The 25,341-nt window shown below is 34.0% G+C and overlaps 1 protein-coding gene across 11 annotated transcripts in view; it reads left to right on the top strand.

Moving 5' to 3' along the window:
* PTPRD (protein tyrosine phosphatase receptor type D) overlaps positions 1–25,341 on the top strand; it is a 397,236-nt gene that overhangs the window by 158,310 nt on the left and 213,585 nt on the right. For all 11 annotated transcript variants that reach the window (XM_072031736.1, XM_038171178.2, XM_038171162.2 and 8 more), the window contains exons 3-4: positions 134–279; positions 4,547–4,688. In XM_072031736.1, the coding sequence (XP_071887837.1) occupies positions 134–279; positions 4,547–4,688 (288 nt within the window). The remainder of the gene's footprint in view (positions 1–133; positions 280–4,546; positions 4,689–25,341) is intronic.

The following is a 25,341-nucleotide window of genomic DNA, read 5'->3' as shown; positions in this document are numbered from 1 at the left end:
TCTTGCAGGTGAATGCTATTATCTAAGAAATAAAATATTTTACACCTTTCTTCATTCTGAAGTCTTGGCATAACTTATTTTTCATGGGTCCTGCTTAGATTAATGCTTTTGTTTGTTTGTGTATTTGTTTTAGCACCACCAAAGTTTACAAGAACACCTGTCGACCAGACAGGGGTTTCTGGAGGAGTCGCCTCATTCATCTGTCAAGCCACAGGAGACCCAAGACCTAAAATTGTCTGGAACAAAAAGGGAAAGAAAGTCAGCAATCAGAGATTTGAGGTATTAGGTCCATTGTTCTGTTCCTCTGAAAAACATAAATTCCAGTCTCACTTCTAATCCCAACATATGTGCTCTATTATCAGTGATTAAACAAAATAGCTATGACCATTGGGAATAATATAGAGGGAGCAGTTTTGTGCAGGTTTCATTTTGTGAACTGGTTATAAATAGCACTGTTAAAGGGATAACTGCTGCTGTTGCATTCTAAACCAGCATGATCCAACTGGGGAGCCTTGGCATGCTTCAGTTCACCCTGCAAATTTTTCTGTAAAGGAGATGGGGAAAATTATTTGAGCAGTGATTATTGTCCCCAGAGAGTAAGCCACCTCTGTCTGTGGCAGTGTGCACCAAGCAGGCCTAGCCTACTATGGCTTCTGCTGCCACAATTGCTTACCACTGTTGCAGAGAGAGATGAAAGGGGCGTTATATTTCCTGCTGCTGCAGAGGAAATATAAAAGTTGTTTGTTTTTGATTCTTTTCTTAACAATATCCTTGGGAAAAGCTATAGAGAAAGCTGTTTCCTCTCTTTCCACAACCTTCAATTAAAGGAAACGGTGAAGATAATCTGTTCAAAGGATACAGGTTCTTTGGGGAAATAAAACAACTAATAATATTCCCTCTTTTAGTGGCAGGAAGAATTGATATCAAATATTGTATGACCTTTAACATGAAGAACAAATTTAGAAAATGGGAGAAGGCATGTATAATGGATACCAAACTGGGGCTGATAATGTATAATTTTCCTAGTGCCTCTTCACTGTTTTCACTGTTAACAGGTCTCTACTTTTGCATCAGGAAAACAACTGTTTGGCAAATGACTAATTGGTGTATAAAACAGTGACACATTTTTTGAGTGATCTAAAATATATGTATAAAATGTTGAATGAATGTTGAAGTCTTCAGTGTTCATTGTTAGTAGTTTTGGGGAATATTGCTTTCTCTTGGTTTCAGTATAGACTTGTGCCAGTAGAAAAGAATTGCATTCCTTGCATAGACTATTTTCTTTTTTCCTTTTTTTTTTTTTGTTCAAAATGAATTTAAAGATATTTGAAGTACTTGCAGTATGCAAAAGCTATCAATCCTTTTATTGACTTATATAGTTATTTGCTTGTTTATTTACTGCAATATGAAAAAAATAATTTAAATCAAACGTAAAAGTGACCTCATAGTGCCAGGAACCATTTTTTCCTTACAGAATATTTGCAGAACTGTAATTGGATAGAGGGGTTAACATAGAAATGTTATCATAAAATCTACATAATTTATCCCATTCTGGTCACAAAATGTTCATTCAAGTTGACTCTTAAACAGTGAAAGATTGGGCATGTACATGTTTACTGAGATGGCTGAGTTTTATTTTTCAATATGTTGTGTTTTACTTGATTCATGTATTGTTTTCTGTGTGTCTATATACCTGGTTTTGGGGAGAATAGGCAAAAATACATCTGTTTTATTTCCATTAAAATGTTGGAATGCAACCACAATAAATAAATAAATAAATAAATAATTCCTTTAGTGAAATACAGAACAAGCTGTATAGTCAGGTAAGATGGAATGTATTTCAAAGAAATAGAAAACACATGCCAAGTATTTTATTTATCTTTATTTATTATAAATATTTTTTTTTATTATAACCCCTGAAAAGAATGCTTTTAAAATATCCAAATAAAATACATGGAACATCAACATTATAAGCACTTTTATTTCCCATTAAAAATCAGAGCATTAATTCACATTGTAGAATCTCAGAATAACAACAGAGTAACGGCAGAAATGAGATTCAAAAAATACATAAGGCATCTCTGGGAAACAAGAAAAATCTGAGATGGTCAACTATAGCAATAGGAGAATAATTTTTTGGGCCTCTTTTCCCTTTTTTTTCTGGTATGTTTATTTTTATTTATGTATTTATTAGATTAATATTTTGTGTATTTCTCTGAGTTTGATTGCTTAGTAGTAGAGAACATGAAAAGGTTTTACCTGACCACTTGTCTGTATAGAAGCCTAATGGATAGAGTTGGAAGAGATTTCAAGTGGCTATCTAATCCATCTTCTTTCCCAGAGATACTGAGGGTTAATTATTTTTTTTATTATTAATAATTATTTATTACTTGTTATTATTATGACTGTTAGTTTTTAAATGAACTTGATAGCCTTGTACTGAGTATTGTGAATCTTGACATTTTTTCTCATGTCTAATCTGAACTTTTTGCTGGAACTTAATGTACAAAGTAATTGTTTTATCTAGTAACATGAGAACAAATTGTTTATTCCCTTCCTCTTGACAGTGAACAGGTTTTTATTTGAAGAATGTTATCATAGAATAATGTTCTTGCTCACTGGATAATTCTTAAAACTGATAATTGATCAAACAGTTGGTGAGTGTGACACACCAGTCCTAAAATTAAAGGCTAAAACAACCCTGTGTAGGACTTTGCTTTAATTTTTCATTTATATTGCGTATATATATTCATTCAAATGCTATGAGTGAATGTGATATGGGAGGATTCTTTCTCTCCTCTTGCTTCAAATAAATTCTATTATACAGATTAGAAAAATAAACTTTAAGTTACTGAGATGCCTTGCTAAGAGGAAGTTAAAGACAGATAGAATAGGGGAAAAAAAGTTTTTTTAAAATATTAATATTATACCATTCTGTGTGTGTGGCAAGAGGGTGGTTCTGTTTCGCTTTTATATTTTTTTAATGTTTTGTTTTGTTTTGTTTCATTTTGTTATAATCTACTTCAGGTAGTGTGGGAGTGTGAGGAATTAACTATCTGTGGAGAATACATCACAGGAAAACTAAATTTATTTTATGATGTGTATTTTGGAGACACCAGACTTGAGACTTAAACTTGGCAATATTTTCCCAACCCAAACTGCTGCAATTGCTTTTGCTGGTCATCCAGCTAGAATTATTCAGCACTCATATTTAAAGAAGAATGATTATTAATTTTAAGTCTAATGACTGGGACTATTTGGATCCCATACCGTCATTTTTATATGCAAGTAATCTGTCTGTATGCTTTTTAGGACTGTGAAATTTTCCTTTCATTCATAAACATCAATTTATCAAAAATTCTAGTTACTATTTTCTTGGACTACAAAACTGATTTTTTCTAAGAAAAAAAAAAAAGATTACTTTAATATTTCCATTTAGACTTCTTCCACTCATAAGAACTGAGCATTTTCTATAATGAATATGGAAAAATAATGGGGTAATCATGATAAATTAATCATAATTCCCAACTCTGTACTTTTTTCATACTTTCAAAAAGACTAGAAATCTGAGAGATTATTTGATTATATTGTACCGACTCAAACATATATGCCAATAGGCATATAAATTGTTTTGTTTTGGTTTGTTTTTTTTTTTTTATGTGCATATCAAATGTGATTATAGCCATAAATTAATTATTTTGTAAAAATAATAAAAAAAAAGACTAGTAAGTCATATATTAGTCATATCAAGATTAGTAAGTCTTGATAAGTACCACTGACCTGAGTACTAACTTATTTTACTGACAAAGAAATTAAAGGGAAAAAAATAATAAATAGATTACTATTATTATTTAATTATAGGGAAGCCTTTTCCAACATCTGGAGTGTTGCAGCACTCACCAATATCTGATGTGATCGTGACTGCAAAACATGAAGGAAATAATTTCATACTTTGCATGTAAAGATGAATATTTCTTGTATAAATATTACAGTTTCAAAACTAAACCTGAATATTTAGCCTTGTTATTTAGTCTTTTAACTGCTACATGTGTTCTATTTTTGGAGCACTTTTTGGATAAATTTACTCACATTCTGTGGGCTGAATATATAGCTAAACTGCTCAGAAATTGCCAAGCTTTTTCCACTTGTGAGCTCAAAGTGTACTTTGTGAGCAGGTTGGAGCAGTACAAATTAATGTAACTGGCATAAAAATATAAAGGCCAGAAGATAAGATAATGGAGGGAGACTGGTGATCAACTTTGGGATAAAAGAGCATTATGTTACAGAATACATCTGGATTTTTTTTGTTCATTTGTTTGTTTGTTTTTGTTCTGTCCTTTCTTGAAACTCTCTTGGAGTAGCTATTGAATGTTTACTGAAGAGCAGTGCACAGCATTGCCCATATTCACACCTTTGTTGAATTTGTACATGTATTGGAAAAATGAACCTGGCTCTCATGTCACAAATACTGACAGGTCATGCACAGATTAATGGAGGGATAGGCATTTGTAACAACATCTGTGACAGCTGTTGTTTCCTTCTATAGGTAATAGAATTTGATGATGGATCTGGATCAGTTCTCAGAATACAACCACTGCGCACACCACGAGATGAAGCTATTTATGAGTGTGTGGCTTCTAACAGTGTTGGTGAAATAAGTGTGTCCACAAGACTCACTGTTTTACGTGGTAAGTTCTTTTTCAACATAGCTAACTTATTCTTAGATCATTGTAAAAGGGAGGTTTCACTCCAAGAAAATCAATTGAAGTTGTTTTCATATGGGTGTTATTATAATTCTAATGCTGTTAAATAATAACTATTTCACGTAACACTTGAGTACCTTATGTACTCAATTTTTGACCATAGACTGGTAATGTGGGTATGACAGAGTGGACTGAAGAAAAAAAGTAAAACAGGAATGTCTTGTGCATAACTGGTTACATACATTAATTACTGAGTGAAAAACAATGTTTTATGAATGCATCTGATCTACATTTTAGTGGTGCTCTGGGTAGCTTAGCTTTGTATGATCAGCATTTATACTGAAATTTGTCCAATTAACAGTGACCTTGAAAAATTACGTGAACAGTATTTAGATGAGATTAATTAAACAGCTATAAAGTTTTTCCCCCAAGCTATCACATATAAAACCAAAAAAAAAAAAAAAAAAAAAAAAAGGAGGGGGTAGGAGAGGGGGAGGACTTTTTCAATTTCAAATATACATGTTACCTGAACTATTTTTTCAGGTAGAACTACCTTTCTATTTTGGCAATAATTTTTTTGAATATAGGAAAGGAAAATTCAATTTTTTCATTGTCCTGCACGGGTGAGGATATATATGTTCTGCCAAGACTGTTGTCTAGTAGTACTTCTTATCATTTTGTAAGTACTTCGTATAGTAGTAAGTGCTAGTAGTCAAATGACCTGAATGCTTCATTCTGTCTGCTGGAGATAAACGGAAACTGGATTTGTAGACGCTTTATGAAATATCACTCTTCAGTTTGGAGGGGTGCTTTTACAGCTGGAGATTATTGTTTTGCATTGTGATATCACATTGCATTATTTGTTTTGCAGAAATAACTGCTAAGGGCCTGTTTACATGAACTGATGATGTCTGCTTGACAGAATTTAGAGAACTTTTTTGAACAGTTTAAACACATTTTCTTTTTGTTCCTTCTGTCCCAACAAACTTATGGAGACAAGAAGACTTCTTCTCTCATATTTTTTTTTTCTGGAGTTTGGATTTATATATATATATATTTCTATATATATATATATATATATTTCTATATAATATATATATATTTCTATACTTCTATTAACTATTTCTGTCACTGTGGATAGTCCTGGTGTTACTTTTGGAGTCAAAGAACAACAATACATACTTCCTAGAGGTAGTCTGTTGTAAACAAATCTTTTTAATATTTAAAGTTGTTCTCTCTAATGCCAAGATTGTTTGTTCTGTTATCTTTTAAAAAACTATTATTGGCATAGACAATGAAAATGGGAAGACTGATAATTAGGTTCAGCATCATGGATTTGTTCCTAACTTTCTGAGATGCATTTTTCCCTTCATTGTTTTGAATAAAGAAAACATTGTTTATGTGCAGCTTCCATGCAGTTGAAAATGAACATAAAACTATATTTTCATACTGCATTAAAAGTTCAGTAAATTAAAAAGAGATACAAAAAGAGAGAAGGAATAATTAATAATAATAATAATAAAACAATTAGGAAACCCAGATGGAAGAAGTTTTCTTTGCCTTCAGAATTTCATTAAATGTATTTACAAGACTCTCTGGTCTTGAAATGTGCAAGCAAGTATTTTTTTTATTATTATCCTAAATAAAGAAAAATTCTCATGTTGAGGTTTGTAGAAAAGAAGTAACAGCATTCATCTCTATTGAGGGCTGTAAAGGTTGGAAAAGGCAGATTGTCAACACCATCTGACTGTAGAATGAGATCTGTTTCTTTGCTACACCTGTTGATTATTTAATTGTAAGGCATATGTGGTCTTTGCTACTTATTTCTTTCTCAGATATCTCATTGCTACTTACAATACTAGCATTAGATTCTGTATGAACAAGTTCATTATTATATGCATATGCAAATACCAGATGAACAAAAACTAAATGCTATTATTTGTGAGGATAAATATTTAAGTCAATTTATATTTAAATTAATTACAGGTTGATTGTCTAATTAAAATGTATGAAATCTGGAAGAATATGTGTTGTTTCCAGCCACGATACTTATGGCTTTTGCAACAGATGTAATATATTTTGGCCTCAGGAATAGGTTTAGGTATTTAATATGAAACTGAGAATATGCAAGAGCTCATGAACATACTGAGACTGTAGATTCAGAAAAAGGAATAACGTCAGAGAAAAGTAAGAACCATACAGAGTAGCATCACATTGTAAGGAAAATTTGTCAGGGTTAAAATTCTGAGGTGCTTTAAATACAGTGACTCTGTTGATTTCCATGACAAATGATTATTCAGTCCTACGTACACTAGCCTAGAAGGTAAGTAATTTTGTTATAACCTACTTTGCAATCTTTCACAAATCTTTATGTTGTACAGTCTTCAAAACTAGCCTTGTGGAAGAAACTCCAACTGATTATGTCTTTATGCGAGAGAGTATTTGCTCTGCTCATAGCTGCTGTAGGAATAAACACACAATAAAGGTGTGAAAAGGATTTAACTGATATAATCCAATGCCAAACAGATTGGAATGAGTTGCATCTGTGGTCCACTTACACTTTACTTATTTACACATTAACTTAAATGTTTTTCAAATCTTTCCATAAAGGTGCTATCACAGACCCAACTTGGCATTTGTGCTCAGTCTTGCACAAAAGGAAATCTTGGAGAGGAAGTTAACTCACAGTTAACCCACAAGCACTGCTATCCTAATATGTGAGGTTGATGAAATTAGGATATTTCTAGGAGTTAAAATATCCACCTATATGCATTTTTGTTTTGTTTCATTTTAATTTAATCCATTTTAACTGGGTAGCCTATAAAACATTTTACCATCACAGAACAGAAATATTTTTGCCAATAAATATGTAATTCAGAGCCAAACTTGACATTTTTCTCTCTTTGGAAATATATTGTAACAGCAGTTCCATTCACTACAACTATAACCTAATTTCATTAGGTTCGTGCATAGCAGAGCCAAAGGGTTAGGACTTTTTCTGTTACCAGAATAAATAAGAACACATTCTAACACAAGAAAAACTTTTACTTGCTAGGATGAATATAGTGACTGCCTGGACTAAGAGCCTTAGATAAATTTAAACTATTTTGTTTGCTTGTTTGTTTTGTTTTGTTTTTCTTTATATAAGGCAACTGCTTTCCAGGACACGTTCACTTACATGAAAATGCTCATTCTCACAGAAAGTAAGGCTTTTAAGGATAAGCCTCCTTCCAGGTCTATATATTCCTTTTGGAGGCCTTTGGTTTCAAAATTCATGTTGAGAACCATATGACTGGAACAATATTTTGATGAATTCATTCAACATTATCAATGTTCAATTGGCTATGGAAAACAATAAAGTGGTAGTACCTTCCCATACTCTGCAGACGTTACAGATAGAATGGCTTTCCTTTTGTTTGTCTGACCTTTTTCTTTTTAAAGTCATGTAATAGTGTTTTTTTGGACTTGCAAATGGTGGATAACAGACATTTTTAATGGCTATAGACATTCTGGCAAGTATCACATGCAAAAATATAAATTCTAAAGGAAGGGTACCTCCCTGTCCAGCTGTAGTCAAGAAATCAGCAACACTTCCATTACGTTAATTTTAAGAAATACTGTTTTGTGTTTGCTTGTTTGTTTGTTTTGTTTTGATTTTTAAAGTGAATTCTTATTATCATTCCTAGCTGAAATTCTGCCATGACCATGTGGACCCCAATCATTTTAATTTCAGCTGCCTTCTCAGATAGTAGATGTTTGCAACACAGAGTAGTGCAGGTTTTAAGCAGTGGTGGAGAAGGCACAGTAGAGCTGAATACCTAGGTATTTGCTTTGCTTTTTGCTTGCTATCTGAAAAGTAAAGAGAGAGACTACATAGTATATTAAAAAAAAAAAAAGTAGGTTGTTTTCTGAGCCCACTATTTTCTCTATTATTGTTGATTGTATTGTGATAATAGTAAAATTACTAACGTAGAGAGTTTTTGTGAAGCAGGCACTGTATAAGGAAGGAAGAATTAAAGTAAATGGGAAGTGCCTAGGGCAAATATGCCTCTCTTATGCACTTTAGAAAGTGATTGATTTAATGTCAAGCAGTCATTGCTGCAAAAAATAAAAAGTGAAATATTTACTGAACTGTAAGTGTTTCCCTGTCTATTCATACACAAAGAGATTGAGGTACAGATAACTGAGAGAGATGATGTTTATTAGACTCTCAGAAGTCAAATAAACATTTCCATGCTATTAAAAAATGCATCCAAGGTACATTTTTTATTTCTGCTGCCAGCAACAGATTCCATGATAATAGAAGCTCATTTCTGTATTTTCACTGTACCCAGTAGTACTGAAATGAGAAGGAGCTATTCTAAAGTAATCTGTCATCTGGGACAGATATCTTTGAGGGCATGGAAATTAGACAAATGGAGTGGCACGGCTGTAGTGTTCAAAAATGCGCTGTGGGATGTCTCTCATTTCTAGACAAATGGGAGGAAGAACTATACATATTCGGGGTATTAGCTGCCTGGTAGGAAAAACTATTTCATGTTCCAGCTAGAGCTGTATAAGCTTTGTATACCAATGTTTACCTGACTTGACTGTTCACTGTGTAGTCATAATGATTGTTGCCAGGGGGGCTGCTGGTAGGACAGACCATTGAAAGTAAAATAAAGACTAACAGGGAAAGCAAGAAAATACCTATGTAATAACTTCATACACTGGAAAGATGTTTATCTCAAACATATGTTGCATGGGGAGCCAAAGGAGCCCAAACTCCTTCCTCAACTTTCAATGAGCATGATACAGATTACATATTACATATTACACCTTTTGACTAGAATTAGCATGTTCACTACAATCCTTCTTTTTGAAGAGGAAGACTGTTGTTCCTGCTGTGAAAATAGTACTTTGCAATTTAAGTAATAAAGTCTCTCCTGAGGAACTGAGCAAGGAAGATTAAGGAACAAAACACATCTGCTTGACACTCACACAAAAGGATTTTGAGAAAAAGTGAAACAAACAGGTAGCCAATACAACTTAAATTAAAAAAAAAAAAAAAAAGAAAAAAGAGTGAAAAAAATTATTGAATAGCATGCAGATTCCTTGAAATGGCTAAGAAAGTAGTAGAGCACTAGGAACATTCAGATGTAACTTTATAAACTATTTTCAAATCTTTTCTATGGGTATGGGAATGTAGGTAGGGCAAACAAAAACACTTGCCTTCCATGCAGCATAATTTGAAACACTTAATGACTTACCATCTCTATAAAGATGGGCAGGGCCAGGTGTTTTAACCAATTAGACAGAATATATAAAATATATTTTGAAATGCATAATCCATTTCCCATTGCTGACTTATAACTTAAATGTGTGTTTTCAGTTCCTTTCTGGTATAGGGACCTAGTGGTGACTAATGGTAACGGTTGAGAAAATACTGCACTTTACAAATTCTGTAAAAAACAGTAAACTTATAAGAGCCTATTACTATAAATATGTGATGCAAGGTATTGAGTTCAATTTCTAGGTATGTACATTTGACATTAGTGATTTCAATTATCTCTTGTGGGCTTTTGTGTCATTCTTTACAAACCTGCTGTTTATAGTCATTTAAAACAAATGAAAATGACTGAATAGTTGCTGTAGGTTTTCTGATTTTCTGGTTAATGCCTAATCTTATGATTTTAATAGTTAATACCTTTTTGTATTTCCTCTCCTGCCAATTTCCATCTATTTCCTAGATGGAAAATTTATCAAACATATTTTTGCAGCACTCTTATAATAGCTTGGTAGCACTTTAATAGTAGAAGTAATAGTAGTACTAGCAGTAGTAGCAGTATCAATTTTGATTTTGTACTAACTACATATTTTCCCTTTTCTTGCACACCATGTTATTATAAAGAACCTCTTACAATATAAAGCTAAAGCTTTAAGTCAGAAAGCTGCTTTTAAAAAGCAGAGCAGTCACTTAAAAAAAAAAAAAAGTAATTAATATCAAATTTATTGATTGTAAATATCAATACTGGTAGTCAAGTAGTCAATACCTTGTATTCAAGAATTTCAGTGATGAGTAATTATTTTAGAAAATTAATAGTCTGGACAATTAATAAGACCTTTTAAGATGTTTTAAAAACGTATTCATCCATAGCCATGAGAACATTTTGAAACATTTGTCCTCCTAACTTTATTTCCTATAAACAATATTGTTTTATCTTGAAGTTTCAGTTCTTTGTTAACCGATATATTTTGTTGAACATGATTGGTCATATAGATTTATTAGCATGATGAAAATACACAAAAGAACTTTTCCTGCTACCAACTAGTAATACCAGCTATGGGTATGCCTTTGTAAAGGTCTTTTGTTTGTTTGTTTTGTTTTGTTTTGTTTTGTTTGTTTTGTTTTTGTTTTCTCTTCCTGCTGTTCCTCACTGAATTTCATCTTTCACTGGATTTCATCCACTCAAGTTTATGTTTTATGTACAATAGGCATAAAATTAACTAGTTCAGTTTCATGCATTTGTACATATTCACAGGATCAATTTTAATTTTTGAAATATTAACAGTTGTAGAAAATGATTAATACCTGATATTTGCAAGGCAGTGTGGATGGTCATAAGAAAGAAACATTGTTTTGAAATCTGTCAGCTGGCTATACTATATCTGTAATACACATTAAAAAAAAAAAAAAAAAAAAAGCTGATGGATGTTTTTCAGGGATCTGACAGTTGTTGTGATCTAAGAAGAGGAATTGAAATAATACCAGACAAAGGAGGGCAGTTTTATTTAGCTTGAAATAATTCTTCACCAGACAGTTTTGGCTAAGAATGTACACCTGTTAAATACTTTCAGGCAACAGTTCAATGACTAATTTTAACATGACTCCCATCTGGGTTTTCCCACTCTTGTGTATAATAACTTCATATAGTGTCATAGACATTTTTGATAAAAAGGAAGTATGTCAGCTGCTTGGAAAACGCAAACTAAGCCATCCTGAGCAAATTATTTTAAAACACATTTGTTTTATATGTTTTTACCACTCATTGATATGTATGATGATTCACTCCTTTTCCTAGACAGTCCCATAATCATCAGAAATCAGTCAGGAACATGTAGCATTGAGAACAAAGAATTACAAGGCGGAAGAGGAATATTTCCTCTTCCAGTCTACCCTTGCAGACCCAGTATTAAAACATGTAACAATGAATTGGATCAAATTAAAATAAAATCTTTCTCTGAAAAGCCATGAGCTGCTGTAAACAATGGGTTACCATTTTGATCTGTTTCCTCAAAGACGGACCCATATACAAACATTCACAGACATGATGTTATGAATGGTCTACACAGGAAAAGGCGGAGGATTAACTAGATGAACAACTGCTAGCTGTTCTGCATGAGGATAGGTTTTTTAGTATTCTGTTCATGATTTCCATGTATTGCAAAATTATGTCTGTACACATAAATAAGAAAAACTAACTATTTTTCATTTTCTATCTGTCTATAAGGTAATTCAATTTAAATAATTCAATTTTGGGATGAGTAGTTAATAATTAACCATTTGTATATCTTAATTGATATACAAATAAGTACTATACATATATATACATATATTTGACACCAAAATTCTTAGAATGCATTCACTTTTCCTGAGATTACTATTATACATATGTTCAAGGTCCTCGCCCTCGTTTAGAGAGTCCTATTGGATCTGTATTGGGGTTTAAGATTATGCAAGCTTCATCGTTTCTGGCAGTGGCCAGAAACCACTGCCTTGACTGAAGTCAAGGCCTTAATCAAACCACTGGCATTAACTTAATGCCAAATGCCATAATCCATGTTGTAGTTGTAATCTGTGGAGCTCAGTTCTATCCACTCAGTTCAACACACCCTTATGATATTTAGTAGCAATGTAATTGTCATTACTGCACCAAATGAAGGTAAAATTCATACCACAATTCCAGGGAATGTTTTGATGTCAATATTCTATATTGACTGAAAAAAAAATCCAATAACAAAACAAAAAAAAAGTTCTAGAGATTGTTTGAGGGGATGACACAATGATTAGTTTCTCAACTTCAGACAGTGTCAACATTACTGCTGGTGGTAGCAGCTTGGTACGTTTCAACTTAATTGTTGTAATAGTAAATATTTATATGAAATGCCTAATAGAGCATAATAAAACCAAGACAATTACTAAAAAAAAGACATTCATATAGAAGGTCCATCTTTAGCTTTCCAGGCTAGTGGCTTCTGTGAATGCTTGTTTTTTATCAAGTACACCATTAGGATGACAGAAATGTTTACTGAAATGTAGGACAAGGTTGAGACTAGTGTACTGACGTGACAACAAAATTAAATTCATTTTAATGCAATAAGTGCTAATCTTCAAATACAGGAAAAGCCTAGTGAGAAAGCTTTCTCATGTATATCTGAAAATGTAATTTAAAAATTAAAGAAACGTTATGCAATATTTCAGCTTCGTTAGCCTGGCAATAGGTTTTAAAATAGTATTTATTGCTGGGATTGTTAGGTTTGGAGTGACTTGTCATAGGAAGCAAAAAAATAAAAGAGAAGAATACATGCCAAAAAATTTTTAACGTATTCTAGGCAAACATATAAGCATTAAAAGGAAGGTGACATTCAATAGATCATGTAAAACATGCATATTTTGATTGCTGGCACTAGTAATAAACAAATTCTGAACTAACAACTTTTAATAGATTCAACAAAGCAAAGGGAGTCTCTTTGCACTAATATGGTAAAATGCTGAAAGAACTGTGAGTTAATTGGTTTCATGGAGATGTAAAAAACTTCTATGAATGCTCTGAGATGTACACATGATACAAAATCCTGTTATGATATATTTCACTCCAGGTATTAAAGAACTTCCTGTAAACTGATATGTAATTCCGCTGCTGACTTGCTACTGTCCCACTTATCTTAGAATCTTAGCAAAGATACGTTAATAAAGTTACCATTTACTGGTTCAGTAGTAATGGAATTTCTTCATAGAATCATAGAATATCCTGAGTTGGAAGGGACCCTTAAGGATCATCAAGTCCAACTCTTGACACCGCACAGGTCTACCCAAAAGTTCAGACCATGTGACTAAGTGCACAGTCCAATCTCTTCTTAAATTCAGACAGGCTCAGTGCAGTGACCACTTCCCTGGGGAGCCTGTTCCAGTGTGCAACCACCCTCTCTGTGAAGAACCCCCTCCTGATGTCAAGCCTAAATTTCCCCTGCCTCAGCTTAACCCTGTTCCCGCGGGTCCTGTCGCTGGTGTTAATGGAGAAAAGGTCTCCCACCTCTCGACACCCCCTTACGAGGAAGTCATAGACTGCGATGAGGTCTCCTCTCAGCCTCCTCTTCTCCAGGCTGAACAGGCCCAGTGCCCTCAGCCGTTCCTCGTACGTCTTCCCCTCCAGGCCTTTCACCATCTTCATAGCCCTCCTCTGGACACTCTCCAACAGTTTCATGTCCTTTTTATACTGTGGTGCCCAGAACTGCACATAGTACTCGAGGTGGGGCCGCACCAGCGCAGAGTAGAGCGGGACAATCACCTCCCTTGACCTACTAGCGATGCTGTGCTTGATGCAGCCCAGGACACGGTTAGCCCTCCTGGCTGCCAGGGCACACTGCTGGCTCATATTCAACTTGCTGTCTACCATGACCCCCAGATCCCTCTCTTCTAGGCTGCTCTCCAGCGTCTCATCGCCCAGTCTGTACATGCAGCCAGGGTTTCCCCATCCCAGGTGCAGGACCTGGCACTTGCATCTTCCCTTAGAAACAGGTAAATCATGTGCAAAATTGTTATTTAAATTCAGCATGACTTAAATTATTCCATTAAAAATGTTTTTCTGTAAAAAAATACCACAGAGGATCTGCTATAATTTAAAAAGTTAGTGACATTTTAGCACCTTTATTATATTGAATGCATCTTGTGACATATAGTGCCAGGACATACCTAAGATAACAACAGCAAAACAAAATCATAGAAACAGAGAATCATAGAATGGTTTGAGTTGGAAGAGAGCCTAAAGATCATCTAGTTCAAATCCCTCCGCCATGGGCAAGGTCACCTTCCACTAGACCAGGTTGCTCAAATCCCCATCCAACCACAAATTCGCTGGGCAACTTGTTCCAGTGCCTTACCACCCTCATAGTAAAAAATTTCTTTCTAATGTCTAATCTAAATCTACCGTTTTTTAGTTGGAAACCATTATTCCTTGTCCCATGACTACACTCCCTGAGAGAGTCCTTCCTGTAGGCCCTCTTTAGGTACTGGAAGGCTACTGTAAGGTCTCCCTGGAACCATGTAATTTATTTTAATAAAATATATCAACTTCTCTTAGATGGCATTATCAGCCTAGTTCCTAAGATAAACAAATCTGTATAGACATCCTCTATCTTAATGTTCACACACAGATTTATTTGGTTTTTGGCTGTACAGATAAGGAAGATTATCTAGGGAATCCTCTTCATTATACCTGCAGAAAAATGACTTTCAAGGAAAGTGAATTGAGAGGCTGAAAAGTTGCCAGATTTTTTTTTTTTTCCTCAAAAAGGTAGTGTCACTTGGGACTTGATTTATGGCAAGAAGATGAAGCCAAGTGTAGAAAAGCCATTAGTAAACCCAAAAGCAATCATTTGTTGTTGTGGCATGTTTCATACAGCAGGCAGAGGACTGAACTGAGTATGCTGAAGTCAGTGAGAAAACTGTCTTCTTAGCTAGACTTCAGATCAGTCATATAATGAATTAGGTAGTTAGTTGCAAAATGTCATAAACAAAGAAACAAGCAGAAAAAATCTCAGGCTCTACCATTCACATTTCTCATAACTAGAAACATAAAAATAAGCTTATTGGTAGTTTCTCTGACAAACGCTGTGTACTTTCTACATGTTTTTAAGGCATACTCTGATATTTTGAAATTCTGTTTATTTGGGCATGGGCGATTAATGTTGTTTGTTTTGCTTAAATACTGAGACAGCGGAAGATAGGGCTTAATGTGAGATGCTCATGTTTTTGTTGATGTTGTTGAGTTGCCTAAACTAAAGGGACTTTGTAAGCATCCTTAAATAGTGACCTAATTTTCACGTTCTAAATGTAGTGTTACTCCCCAGCTTTTCCATAGGTCCCCTTTAGGTACCGGAAGTCTGCTGTAAGGTCTCCTCCTCTTCTCCAGGCAGAACAAGCCCTCACCCTATCTTTGTAGGAGAGGTGCTCCAGCCCTTTGATCATCTTTGTGGCCCTTCTCTAGACTCGCTTTAGCAGGTCAATGTCTTTCTTATGCTGTGGTTGCTGCTGGGACCCACAGCATCATATTTCATGAAAGAAGAAAGAAAACTGAATCTTTTATGAACCCTATTGAAACTGATGTAGCCATCATGATTAATATATAAATATATATATATATATTTATACAGCCATGAAATCTAGATTTTGAGCCTTATGTGGCAGCAGTGCTGAAACTTAGTGCCAACCAAAATGAACAGCATTTTCTACTGCTTTGAATGATAATTTGTTAAGTTTATGGTGAGAGGAGAGAGACTTCATTTCTATGTGTTTTAAAATTTTAAATTTTAGCATGAGTAATTACACTGGATAAACTTCAGTCAATTTTTATTAAGGACATACAATAAAATTAATTTTCCCTTTACCAGAGAACTTTCAGCTCCTTGTTCCATATATCTGATTTTTCCTAACAATAACTTCGGCGTAGACAGCAGAAAAACAAAATCAGCCATCAACTTTATTGATCTTAAAAATCAACAATCACTCTAAAGAGTACAAAACACTCTTCACTATATCAGTTGGCTCTGAGGTTCACCACTATTGCCATAACTTTTTGTTTTCCTGCTATCTCAACATTTAATAGTGCCTTTTCTAAGGCACTGTTATATCATCATTTCATGGAGACTTAATTTCTGTGTTTTAAAAAAATAAATTTCAAAATGTCTGAATTGGTTAGGTGGCTAAATAGTTAAGTAGTCACATTTGCATAGAGATCACTAAGTTTTACATATAAAGGTCTGATCTGTCTTTGAGGCGGATGTCTTTGATTCTTTTTGTGGCCTGTAAAATTAAACTGTTTAGTAAAGGAGAAGATCACAAGACTTGATTTATTGCACAGATTGCTGATGAAGGAAGAATGAAGTAATGACAAGGAGACAGAAAGAGATATTTTTTAGAAGTCTTTTCTGATGGAAAATAGATTACAGTCCTCATGTTGCACTTAAGTTTTTTTCTTTCTTTCTATTTATAATTAAAGTTACCTGTACTAAAACTTGTACAATGTACAAAAAAATGCTGATGCTGCCATTTTTACGTAGTATAGTATAATATAACATGATACCATATTTTATCAAGGTAGTGCAGGAAGATCAACAAAAATAATAACATTCTCTCAAATGCCAATGTTTTGATAATATAAGGGTAGCTGACTACAAGTTACAGAAGGTATAAGGGAAAGAGCAAACACATCATCAGCTGTGATGTTAAAGGACATATTTTCGGAATTATGAGGTTCATCACCTCATAAAAAAAACAGATCTGAGAATGGAATAAGTTGAGGAATGATTTGCTACTGTGTCTGTATGGATACACAATCTATTCCAGCCCTACCTCACAAAAATTACTTGCTCCAAACAGAGGAAGTCTGGCCAACATGAATAGGTCTAGAAAAGACTTACTTCTATGTTTCTTTTCGTTCGTTTGTTTGTTTGTTTGTTGTTTTTGTTTGTTTGTTTGTTTGTTTTTCTGGCATATTTTCATTATTTAGAGATACTGCATCATTGTACCTCAGGCAAATAGACCTGGTACACATAAAGTCTGCAGTGTGTACTCTACCTTAGGGGAGGAGTGGACTGAATAAAATTAATTTGTCTGTAAATGTAAAGTATGGACATAGGGGTAAAAAAAAAAAAAGAGCAAATTATAAAAAACAATACATACTGTAGGTTAGACAAAATATGTAAATGCTGCACTAAAAGTACAGTAAATTTTATTCTTAGAAAGAAAACTAATTTTGGGGGAGTTACTGTTTATCTTGAGCAATGGGAAATGTTTCAGAGAATGAATTCTTTAATTTACCCTTCCACTCCCCAATCAACATTAAATGAATATTTAATTAATTAATTTTAATTATTAACTTCCCTTTTACTAGTTGCAGGAACTGGCACGAGCTGCATAAACCCATTGTTTATACTTACTTTCAAAGGAGATAAAATCTAGCTTCCCATAGGAAGGGGTAAATAATTCAGGGTGTGTGCTGTGCATAAGAATTTTTTCACTGTATTAAAATATTATGTTTAGCCAAAACTCTGTGTCGTATGAAACTTCTCCAATGTTTTCATTGCAGTATACTACAATAGCAGGAATTTTGTTTTCATGTCGAGTAAGTGGTCGTAGCTCAGGTGCATATTGTCTCCTGGCAACAGTTCTCTGTTAGCTCAAAGCCAGTAAGGAAAATGAGAAGCATATTGCTGCTTTTTAATTTTTAGGACTATTTTATTGACTTTAGAAATGATCACAATGAGCAGTAGTAGACTCTGTACTGCAAATGATCATATTATTTTTTTTGTGAGTTTTAATGAATAACTGTTAACTAATTATTTTTCACTTGTGTTGTAGTATGTCTTAATACTAGAGTAATTAAAAGGAAATTTCTGATGATAAAAAGGCCATTTATTAAATCATTTAAGATCTACAGTATGGATCACTAGTGCTGTTTCATTTAGAGAGTGGCACAATTTTGTGGAGTGGCAGCTGCTAAGAGATATGTGAAGAATCCTGAATGTGGAATCTCAGAGTGAATGCCAGGGGAATGGAATTTAAATTCATCCAAGTCTTAAATAGTTTATAATAAATGTTTATTTAATCATAAGAAAATGATGATAGACAACGTATTTGTGTTACTCAAGAAAGTAATATAAAAACTCCCAAACCACATTTCTCCAGGTAAAGTAAATTGCAATTCTTACAAATTAAATAAAAATAGCGTTATGGGAGCAAATGAAAATGGTGTGCACAAATAATTAGTTTGCTGCTCTAATTAATTTCATCTGGTAAAGATATGAACACAGACTGGTATGTCTCTTGCCATCCATTTTTGTCTTCTTTTTCTAATTTATGGTCAGCCCAAATCTTGTTTTTCTACAAAAGTTTTTGTCTGTCATTTTCAGGGTATGGCAAAATCATATCAACAGAATCACATTTAAAGCAGATAGACACAAAAGATCAAGACATTTGTGATATGAACAACTGCTGCATATAAATCCTTTTATCATCAAAAAGACCAATGTAAGCAGGACTTGTCAAGGGCGGAACTGTTACTGTTGCTAGCTAGTTAGGGCCACGCTTTCTGTGCTTGGATCCATTGTTTTATGACATGACATGGTAATGGAATAACCATTCCATAACAGGAATGGATAACAAAGTTAATTAACTGCTTGAGCCTAGGTCTTGTTTTCTGCAATTGATTTACATTAAATTACCCAGTCTTAACTTTACCTGCATGGTAATAAATTATGTTTATAGGCAATCTCAGAGCCAAGTGTTTGACATGGATATTTTCCAAGTTTAAGTTTTCTCACCTACACTTAGAGAGTTCTGCAGTTTTGGTATGCCTCTAATGACATCTAAATGGATGTTTGAATTGTTGTTAATTAATAGTGAAAAATATTTCTCCTGAAGTCTCACAACATGCCCATCCCACATTTTGTATTGTAGTTCTAGATTTTGGGAGAACAGCTTTCTCTTTAAACTAAGGCAAGAAAATTTCAAATAGGTGGAGAACAATAGATATATACCACATTTTAGCACTGAAAGGAACATTCTTATACAGGACTGTTTTTAAGACATGATAAGTATGTACCTTTTTTTTTTCTTTTTTTCTTTTTTTTTTTTTTTTTTTAGAGTGAAGAAACTAACACATCTAATTTTCAGTTAAATAAATAAATAATAAACATTATTAAATATTGTAATGTCTTCTTCACCATAAGTCGGGCTTAAAGTTTTGATTATGAAATTTGCATTCTGATCTATTTTGCCTACTCCTTAGAGGTAGAAGATAACCAACCAATCCCAGCCTAATTTGCACACATGAGAGATACAAAGATACTCACAGCAGAGTCTTCTGGCTGTTTATTGGACCGTGATTTGTTGTTTGTTTGTTTGTTTTCTTTTCTTCTTCTTTTAAAATTGATCACATATTGGGAAAGTGTGTTTTCTGTTTCAGACATGTAGCTTGAGTATCAAATTTAAATTTGCTTTGATGACTGTGAGAAATTCCATAAACAGAAATGGGCTTGAAGATTTGATGTTCAGGGCCAAAGAAGTTACTCTGTTGTGAAGGCTCAAAAATAACCATCTAAATCCACGATTTCACTAAGATCCTTAAAATTGACTACAAATAGCAATGGACTGCAAACAAAAATTGACTATAAGCAAAGTCAATAAAATTGGCTCTATCTAAAGTAACTCAGTACATTCTTTATCTTGGACTTCTTGAATCTAGCAGTAGGATCTTACAATTTCTCAGAGTTTGCCAGGTCAACACTGGAATAAAAACAAGGTGTTTGGAATCTGTGAAGTATTAAACACAGTTTTAAGTGTTTTACTCTTCCTTGGGAAATAATCTTTGTATGCTACCTTTTCTGTAGAATGTTAAACAGGTTTGAATACTGTTCTCAAGCACAAGTCATAAATATAAACATTTTTACAGTTGTTATTGCTCTTTCAAGATACAGCTTGCAGTCTTCACATCGGAATTATTTTAGGACATTATATCAGTTTAATTCCATCTGGAGCTCACAATCAGGTGTGCATGTAACTGTTTCTTATACATATTTAATCTATATAAGAAAATAAAATTAGTGAATATTTCATACCTATGAAGATAAAATATTTATGCTAGGGACAGGATCTCTATTTATTTACATTCTTCACCTGTTTTAAATTTACAAAGAAGCTTCAAAATTCAAAGTTCCTATCTTCTGAAATATAGGTCCATTTTTTCACGTGTCTCTGGAGAGACATCCACATGTAGAAAAATTATACATTTACAGCTTTTGTCTGTCTGTTAGAAATCTTACAATGGAACTGTAAGATTACTTTCCTGGTTTCAAAAGAATGTGTTAGACCTTTTCTACTTTGAGAATTTTATCATAGTGTTAAATGATAATCCTGCTTAGCTGTAGTCTTCCTAAGGAATGTTTACGTAAACTCTTACATTTAAATTTGAAATAGGTTAGAGGCATTGTCATGGGCAGTGTGAGGGACAGTGTGATTGGATTTACCAATAATCATTGACTTTCCATCACAAGTACTGCCAGAGTGCCACTGTTTTAACTTGAATGAGCATTCCTCTGACTCATTGAAGTGCCACACAGAAATAACAGTTGCTTCATAAAGTCAACTGCAAAACGAAAGCATACCCTGAGGTTATTGTTATTGCTGTTTTAAAATTATAGACCCTAGATTTACTTGTTAAGACTTGGTATTTGCATTTCACAGTAATAAAAAGGATGTTTATTTGATGACTTTTAAATGGCTATGCTGCTCATTTCCATGATATTTGGCAATATAAGCATGCATTTGTAAAGCAAAATGGGAACTGGAAAACCATCCATTGAAAATGGATGGATGGCAACACGAACACAATTTCTTTTTTCATTTATTTTATTGCCACTTATTTTGGCTTTTTTTTTTTTTTAATTCTGTCCATCCTCATTCTATGTACATTTATTTCTGTCAAAGCAAGTGTGTCTTCAACTGAGTGGGCCAGTAAGCAGTTCTTTTTAAAGGATTATAATAGTTCCAATGGGTTAGTAAATGTAAGGAGGTCATGTGTTGACACACAGCCCCCAGTACTATACAGGGGGCTGACTGAATCTCATTTGCAAACTGTATTGCCTGTCATTGGTAACTGATCTACCACTTATTTCTAGCAATGCAGAATATTTATGCAATTTGCAGACAGGGGACTGTGGAGTAGCTCCACCTTTGTGTTCTAAGAATACCAGTTCTAACAGTGTATTTTTTGAGAGTGGACAAAAAATATAAAGGACTCTAAGCAGCAAATCACTAGATGCTGGGATAATACACTGAGGAAGAGTTGTTATGTATTTGCCCTCTTACACTTTTTCTTTAGCATCAGTGGCCATTGACATAAAAAGTATACTGAGCTAAATATCTCTGTGGTTTGCATACAGTGGCTGTTTTATGTTCTTGACATACACCTATGGAAAGACAGCTTCATAAACTGCATAGCAAGATGTTTAAATAATTTCAACAGAAAATGAATGACATTTCTATCTCTTCATATCAGAAAAATAAATAAATAAATGGCACTGAGGACAAAAATAAATAAAAACTGTCCACTTCTGTTCCCATCCCCTCCCCCCCCCCCAAATACAAAACAAAATTGTTTTGAAATTAAGACCAATAGTTAACTCCAATTATTTTAGGCACTGTTAGTCTACATAAATATTAACCTGTCAAGTGATAAAACATGCTAAATAGACCTACGTTAATGTAACATTGTCATTGTTTTAATGTCTTTTGAAGCACACTATTTTTAACATAGTGATTTCCTGAAGAAGTGGCTGACAGAATAGATTTCTTTAATGGTGCCCAAGAAAGAGAAGAATTTGACAACTTAACAGGTTATTTCCATATATATTGCCAAAAGAAAACACATCTTCTAAACAGTATTATTTTTAACAGTTTTGAATTCAAACTCTCAGCCAACTAGTTAAATGTAAATTTTATATTAGAACAGCATGTTCCTAAGTAAATTAAAGTGTTAATTCAATACACATTTGTGGACCAGGATATTTTAATAACTAACTCATAAGACACTTGTGTTTATGTTTGTAAAAGCAGAAGTAACCTGGGCTGTGTGCACAGGGGCAGAGACATTAGTTCAAGGAAAGAATTAGTCCCCTGGTGCTCAATTCTCCATAGAGCACATCTGATTACTTTGTCTAGCTTCAATACATCTGGTTACTGTGTCTGGTTTTGCCCCCACCCCTACACTGTACAAGAAAAATACAGGTATGTTGACTCCCTCCCGAAGGGAGGCCACCCAGACAGTGGTGCTGGAGGCCTTGCCATGTGAGGTGAGGCTGTGGAGTGAGGCCGATTCATCTGGGAGAAGTGGTGGCTCTGGGGGCACCCAGCAGCAGCACTAACAGGAGGGGACAGACAAGACGTGGCCACGCTCTGCCCAGCTGTGCATGGCAGGAGGGCAGGAGGCACATCACAGGCTGAGGCATGAGGGGCTCAGGCTGGCAATGAGGAGAATTTTCCCCACCAGGACAGCCCAGCCGTGGAGCCAAAGCCCAGGCAGGCTGGGCCTCTGTGGTATCGTGTCTCGGCTGGATGAAGCCTGAGCGGCCTGGGCTAAGGGCCTGAGAGCCCTTAATTCCATAGTTTAGAGGAACTAGTTTCAGAGGTCTGAAATGATTCTCCAGTAATGTTCCGAGGCCAGTGTTAACATCAGTGCTCCTTTGCATTGCTTCATTTGTTTCAATTAAAATAAAAAGTCTCAGTATACAGATTCACTTCTGTGGACCTTTTATGAGGACAGCACAGCGTGAATTATGTTTCAGAAACTTAATATGCTGTTAATTTCAAAGTCCTCGTAAGCAAAACATTGTATTCAGTCTTGAGAGTTAGGGACTTTTTGGAACGGAATGAAGGTGTATCAAGATTCAGATATTACAAAATATTACAATCGATATCAATATCAAAATTACAATCAATAATATCAGTATTACAAACAGTGACATGATTTAATGGTGGAATTGGTAATGCCTTCACTAAATGTTCTTAGAGGTCTTTTCCAACCTAAATGATTCTATGATTCGAAAAGGTTCTTCAGGTTGGCTGGGCACTGGAATGGAATCCTCAGGGAAGTGGGCATAGCACCAAGCCTGCTAGAGTTCAAGAAGTATTTTCACAACACCATCAGGCTTGATTTTCTGATGGTTCTGTGTGCAGCCATGAATTAGACTGAATGATCTTTGTGGGCCCATCTTAACTTGGGGTATTTTATGATTCTATGATTTTTTATTACTGCAATTAGCAATATAAAAAAGGATAAAACTAAAATTAAAAAAAAATATTTATAGATATTCTGCCTAATGTTGTATTTGATGAGGAGTAACCAGTGATTTTCTGGCAATATATTATTTATATATAATATGACTACTCTAATAGTAGGTAAGACTGCTTCAAAATCTGTTTAATTTCATAAAATCACTGTGATCAAGGTTTAAAATAAATATCTTAGTTACCTTTTAAACAAAGCAGCTATAAAGAAGTTAGAATGTCTTTATATAACATACCAGATGTACAAAGTACTTTTTAATTTATTTATTATTATTATTATTAATCTGAGGAAGTGTCACTTTGGAGGAAGCCAGTAGTTGTTACACATGCACTGATTCTGCTTTTCAAAGTCTGTTTTTTAGTGATGAAGAAGCCAGGAAAGGAATAGCTGGTTATAATCATACTCGATATAACAAAATCAGCTGAGACTGTTGAAGACAAAAATAGGAAAGAAAGAAAGAAACAAACAAACAAACAAAAATAGAGAACAGAACTTTTGCAAATGTTTCCTTATCTGTCATAGCATAGTGGTGAATCTCCTTTATCTGTCATAGGTCATCAAATTTTGATGTACAAACAAGAAAGCAGAATTCAATTACAAGACTGCTTTCACCATGGTACTTTTTTATGTATGGAAATCTTCTGTTAAGGAAAACTAGAGTTGGTATATTCCATTATTTCATGTTCCACACAATTTATGTCTACCTAGTAGATGACTCCAGCACTAGCTGTGGACTTGGTAGTTTGCAGTAAATTCCACGTACTGCATTGGCCTCAGCTAAAATTTTTGTTTGTTCTTTAACAGACAAGGTTTAGACCTATTAAAAAAACTTTTTCCATCTTTGAATAGCATATATCATGCTATTTTGAGAGATAAAAGGCTTAGACAGAAAGCTACGCATATGAGAGTGTGCCAACAATTTCTTCTGTGTAATGAAAACCCCCTCAGTAAAAAATAAATATATAGTGTATTTGCATCTTTATATGCAGATTTACATTTATAGTCATGCATTTAAGAAGTAGGTTTTTTTTTGTTTAAGTAATTGTGAGGGAACAACACAGCAGTGTAAGCTAACAAAACAGGGGAGCAAGATAGTCAGAGGGAACACTAATATTTTTATAAATCTTCTACCTCACAAATTTTCTTTGTGTAAGGAGGCTTCAAAACAATTCTAAAGTGCCAGCTGATAAAAAAAAAAAAAAAAAAAAAAAAGCTTACATATTATACTGCACAAGATACTTTCCCAGAACTTACGGCTTCATTTTGCTAAAACTTTTATGTGAGATGTGCTTTACAGGCCTGATGATAATAGCTGCTCCTGCAAGAGATTACCATATTTAAATGCATATGTATTAGCTTGATAGTTTGTAGCTATATAAATTTTTAAATTAGACTCCTGTTTATATATGCAAATGCTGGGGGAGGGGGAGGGGAATGTGGAGAGGTTAAAAAAGAGGAAAAAAAAAAAAGAGGAAGCTTGGGTAAATTCTAGTCCTGCTTCATAAAAGAAGGATTAAAGCAAACAAGCAGACAAC

This window comes from Anas platyrhynchos, chromosome Z (genome assembly GCF_047663525.1).
Source record: "Anas platyrhynchos isolate ZD024472 breed Pekin duck chromosome Z, IASCAAS_PekinDuck_T2T, whole genome shotgun sequence".
In the NCBI taxonomy this organism is placed as follows: domain Eukaryota; kingdom Metazoa; phylum Chordata; class Aves; order Anseriformes; family Anatidae; genus Anas; species Anas platyrhynchos.
This window is presented reverse-complemented; position numbering and strand designations above follow the sequence as displayed.